This window comes from Anneissia japonica, unplaced genomic scaffold (assembly GCF_011630105.1).
Source record: "Anneissia japonica isolate Jap-2015-1 unplaced genomic scaffold, ASM1163010v1 scaffold288284_len1145801_cov181, whole genome shotgun sequence".
NCBI lineage: Eukaryota > Metazoa > Echinodermata > Crinoidea > Comatulida > Comatulidae > Anneissia > Anneissia japonica.
In genome coordinates this window covers 1,143,690-1,148,766 of record NW_022712730.1, presented here as the reverse complement: position 1 = coordinate 1,148,766, position 5,077 = coordinate 1,143,690, and the positions used below count along the sequence as shown (strand labels likewise).

Below are 5,077 nucleotides of genomic sequence, written 5' to 3'. Positions count from 1 at the left end.
TGATGCAATAGTCAGAACATACAGTATAACCCCCCTGGAAAGAAGGTGCAGATTAATGCTGAAGCTAGGACATTTATGGTTACCAGACTCGTGGGGAATAAATATATCTTCGGCGCAAAATTTTGCCTAGAAGTCTGTCCGTGCATTTTGAAAAATAAGGGCAGATTTCCACGCATATTTTGCCGAAAATTAGGCTTTGACCAAATGTTAATATATAACCAATGCAATTGTGCAGCAATTAAGATTCAGCACACCTATTTTCTCAGCGAATTTCCGTGCAAATATTAACTGATTTTGTAGATATCCTCCGCGCAATTAAAAACCTTTACAGTATCATGGTTATGCACCTCTAGATGGCCGCAAATGGCACTCATGACCTAAGTTTGATTAGAATTTTCTTTCTCTTTTCATCTTAAATAATTTTAAGAAATTAGGAATTCTTCACTGTGTTGTAAATGAGTTAATACTTCAAGTCACTGTTTGCCAGTGATTTATTGTATTGTTTTATTAACTACTTATGAAATTGTTTTTTGAATAAATCAACAATACATGGTAATATTTTGTTTGTACTACAGAAGAAGATCCAAAATAAAAGTGTCCCCTTACTAGGATGTCCAATAGAGGTGCTGTCCCCTGAATAGGGTTTGGCTGTGTTTTATGTACTTTACCTTCATTTTGTGGTCAAAAAATGCTTCTCCTTATAGGGGTGTCCCAAAGGAAGGGTTCTACTGTATTGTGAAACAGCATAAGTGAGAAGTATGCCCTTACATTAAATCAATGCATTAATAAAAAAAAAATATGATAACAAATTAAGAAGCTGGTTAAAATTTGTAGAGATTATGGAGGCGAGATTGGAACAATGGAGGATGCAGAAGACAAACAGGACATCACAAACCAGAAGGCAACCAACTGATAAGAAAAAGCTACCTTGCAGCAAAGAATTGAGTAGTTTTAAAACACAACAAAAAGGTCAAATGTCAAGAAGTGTTCCAAGTTCAAGGAGGAAACAAAGGTCAAAACAGGAGGATAGGTCAGCACAGGGACAAAGGTCTGTACTAGCTCCACGGTCAAAACAACAGGATGTTCATCAATGCAAAGAGACAAGCTCCGATCTAACCATGAGGTAGGCAATATACCTATTGTATTTGAATATTAACTAATACTGTATTCAAATTTGTTAGACATTAATAGTATGTCACTCACATTACAGACAATGAAAATTGATTGTGTTACTTTGTGAAAACTAAAAAAAAAAGTGTTAAAATATGCGCTGTTGTTTAAGTCTTTTTTTATGGTAAAGAATACAAAAGTGCCTTCAAATCAATAACAAGCTTATTTTCATGTACTTTTGTGTTTTAATGAACTAACACAATCTACTTTTATATCTAAACATATAGCATGGTAAAGGGGAAAATGAATTATCACTGATGGATACCATACTAAAAAGAAAATAATAAAAATCTTTACATTGATTGGTGCCATATTTTGTCTTTATTAGAGAAAAACTTGAAGCCTGGCTTGTTGAGAAAAAAAAGCAAATGGAATTTGAAAAAGCACAGATTAAGATTCGACCATGGGACAGTAATAAGAGGAAGCTAGCAGTGAGCCGCCTGGATTGGCAGCCAGACACAAGCTTCAAACTAAGAGACATTGTAACAAGCAAATACCGGGGGTACTACGGTCAAGCAAAAGCTTGTAAATTAACTCCTGGTCAACTCCTTTGTCCTGCTGATACAACTCAAAGGGAAGTGATAAATTTAAAGGAAAATGTCATGACAGAAATCAATTCAGTTAAAATGAGTTTGGAGGAAGAAGGACTTGAGGCGATAAGAGTGTCTTCCTTCTGTCTCTTATACACATCTAGATGTGTATAAGAGACAGGATTGGAACAATGGAGGATGCAGAAGACAAACAGGACATCACAAACCAGAAGGCAACCAACTGATAAGAAAAAGCTACCTTGCAGCAAAGAATTGAGTAGTTTTAAAACACAACAAAAAGGTCAAATGTCAAGAAGTGTTCCAAGTTCAAGGAGGAAACAAAGGTCAAAACAGGAGGATAGGTCAGCACAGGGACAAAGGTCTGTACTAGCTCTACGGTCAAAACAACAGGATGTTCATCAACGCAAAGAGACAAGCTCCGATCTAACCATGAGGTAGGCAATATACCTATTGTATTTGAATATTAACTAATACTGTATTCAAATTTGTTAATAGTATGTCACTCACATTACAGACAATGAAAATTGATTGTGTTACTTTGTGAAAACTATAAAAAAAAGTGTTAAAATATGCGCTGTTGTTGTGTAAGTCTTTTTTTATGGTAAAGAATACAAAAGTGCCTGACAAATCAATAACAAGCTTATTTTCATGTACTTTTGTGTTTTAATGAACTAACACAATCTACTTTTATATCTAAACATATAGCATGGTAAAGGGGAGAATGAATTATCACTGATAGATACCATACTAAAAAGAAAATAATAAAAATCTTTACATTGATTTGTGCCATATTTTGTCTTTATTAGAGAAAAACTTGAAGCCTGGCTTGTTGAGAATGAGAACCATGGAACAGTAATAAGAGGAAGCTAGCAGTGAGTCGCCTGGATTGGCAGCCAGACACAAGCTTCAAACTAAGAGACATTGTAACAAGCAAATACCGGGGGTACTACGGTCAAGCAAAAGCTTGTAAGTTAACTCCTGGTCAACTCCTTTGTCCTGTTGATACAACTCAAAGGGAAGCGATAAATTTAAAGGAAAATGTCATGACAAAAATGAATTCAGTTAAAATGAGTTTGGAGGAAGAAGGACTTGAGGCGATAAGAGTGTCTTCAGGTGATCTCATCAAGTGTGGAGATTTGCAGAGTACTTTGGTAAATGAAAACAAGACTGAGAAAAATAGAAGGTAAATTCATAGCAAAACATGGTACTGCTGGAGTACAAACATTCAGTACTAGTGCCCTAATTTTTTTTTTTTTTAGAAATGGAGCAAAAAAGAAATTTACATTCAAAGTTAAATCTCGAGAGTGTCATTTTTGGCAATTTTAAGGTGTAATGATCATATTCTACTGTATTGATTAGCAGTGCATGTTTAAGAAAAGTTCTATGGTGTTGTTTTTTTTTGCAATGTTAAATAATGTGCAGCAACAAATACTTGGTCCATGAGTATGAAAGCGTGAGAGGTCCACCTCCCTTACCCCACCCCCAAAGTTGTAAGACGTGCTTTAGATGTCCTACAGCCAGGCAATATTTTAAGCTCTGTCTACACTACCATTTTCTATGACAAATTTGTGTGATTTGCCCATATATGGACATATAATGATTTCATATCATGTGCATCAAATCAAATTTTATTCAAAAATATCGTCTTTGTAGCTTTCCAGCTAAATTGTGACTGATAATGATATACTGAGTACATATGCAACATAAAAGATGAACAACATGGTTAACTACAATTAAATAACAAACAAAATTAACCTAATCCATATTACAAAATTTAAGCAAATTTGATAAAGATGAATTTGTTAAAATTGTGGTCTGTTGGTTCTGATAATTTGATTTATAATATTTATGAGCTGTGGTGTGGGCTATTTTTGTACCTATTAGTTCTGAATTTTGGTAATTTATATGTATTAGATTTTCTTAGATTAAATTCAGAGGATATTTATTATTTTCTTAATGTCATATTTCATCCATATATATGGACATAATTATGTCATATATCAGGCTATATGGGCATTATGATATCACATGATGCACAAAACTTGATGGTTCATATGTGGCAAAGACAAGCCAAGCCAGTCACTCGTCACAAATTGTGTTTCAGAGAAAATAGCAAAAACATGCTAGAATGTAAAATTTTTAAAAATCTATTTTATTTCACTAAACTGAGGTTTATGTACATCTATACATCATGCTGTGTTGTTATTTTTCCCAATTTCAATGTTAAAACAACACTTTTTAAAGATTTTATGATAGTTTTTGCATGAGAAATGCTTGAAATCATAAAATTTGAAGGCTGATTTCTCATATATTGTTCTTAAAACAGCTGTATGCTTAAAGGCTTGTAACTTCATAAGGAAATGTCAGATTTGAATGATTTTTTACCATTTTATAGCTCTTATTTTACTCTTTAACCCTGTATTAATAACTCAAAATCGATTTTTGCGACGAGTGACTGGTTTGGCTTGTCTTTGCCACATATATGGACATAGTGATGTCATATCACACCCATATATGGGCATTATGATGTCACATGTTACAAAAACTTGTTAGTCTGGACAGAGATTTATAGAAAATATTGATACATTAATAATTTACAAATTATTTGTTGGTAGGGCTCGTTTGGAAGAGTGGCTTGTCGCAAAGGGTAAGACACTGCACACGGTCAAAAGAAATGTTCGGAGAGAAACATTTGATGTTATCAGACTCAGTCCAGAACTAGAGCAATGTGTTCAAGTGGATGAGGATGCCCGTTTGGAAAGAAGTGAAGTGGACGTGAATTGCGCCCTCGATGAATGCCTTCACAGCTGTCTTGGTTTCATGAACGAGGTTAAAATTTCATCGATTTTTTAAAGTTTGAATAAAATTTTGAAATATCTGATAAAAACAAGATCTGATAAAACCTTAAAGATCTAATTAAATCATGAAAACCTATCTTTTAAATTTTCATTAAAAAAAGTATTAATGATAAATAAAAGTGAGATTCTAATATAATATTAAAATACTACAAAACAGCTTTTGATTGCATTTTAGTTTATGTTATAGCTGAATACTTGAAGTTTTCTTATAGGAATGTGAATATAAAGAAAAAAACTTTTTGGTCAGTTAACATACTTTCAATTAATGCTCTACTTCATCAGATAAAATCTGACAAAAATATAATTTATACATTCTAGTTTGATAACATTATTGGTCCTTCAATTTCATAAAAGTGGCACCCACCATTTACAAAATCAACATGAAAAATACAACACACACGTATATAAACTAGGATATTGAATTATTAAGATTTAAAGTTTGACGTGAACCAGGCTAATATCTGATAAGTTTGCCTACCTTCAATACAAATTTGTTCA

General features: G+C 33.1%; 1 protein-coding gene across 3 annotated transcripts; it reads left to right on the top strand.

Annotated features, from left to right (window-relative positions):
• Positions 1–41: 41 nt before the first annotated feature.
• On the top strand, positions 42–4,711 carry LOC117108134. Of its 3 annotated transcripts, none has more exons than XM_033250088.1 (4): positions 42–1,123; positions 1,499–1,823; positions 2,816–2,904; positions 4,337–4,711. In XM_033250088.1, exons 1-4 carry the CDS (start codon positions 840–842, stop codon positions 4,572–4,574), a joined length of 936 nt encoding a protein of 311 aa, XP_033105979.1. In that variant the 5' UTR covers positions 42–839; the 3' UTR covers positions 4,575–4,711. The 3 variants fall into 3 exon arrangements, with proteins under 3 accessions (XP_033105979.1, XP_033105978.1, XP_033105977.1); XM_033250087.1 differs by having other exon boundaries at positions 49–1,123; positions 1,499–1,569; positions 2,562–2,904; positions 4,337–4,688; XM_033250086.1 differs by having other exon boundaries at positions 50–1,123; positions 1,499–1,572; positions 2,565–2,904; positions 4,337–4,686.
• Positions 4,712–5,077: the final 366 nt, after the last annotated feature.

Bases quoted from the DNA above. Each gene is read 5' to 3' on its own strand.
- LOC117108134 (XM_033250088.1), top strand. From the start codon at position 840: ATGGAGGCGAGATTGGAACAATGGAGGATGCAGAAGACAAACAGGACA. The intron at 1,824-2,815 runs GCGATAAGAGTG...GAAGGACTTGAG, and splicing joins TGGAGGAAGAAGGACTTGAG to GCGATAAGAGTGTCTTCAGG. The intron at 2,905-4,336 runs GTAAATTCATAG...ATTTGTTGGTAG, and splicing joins AAGACTGAGAAAAATAGAAG to GGCTCGTTTGGAAGAGTGGC.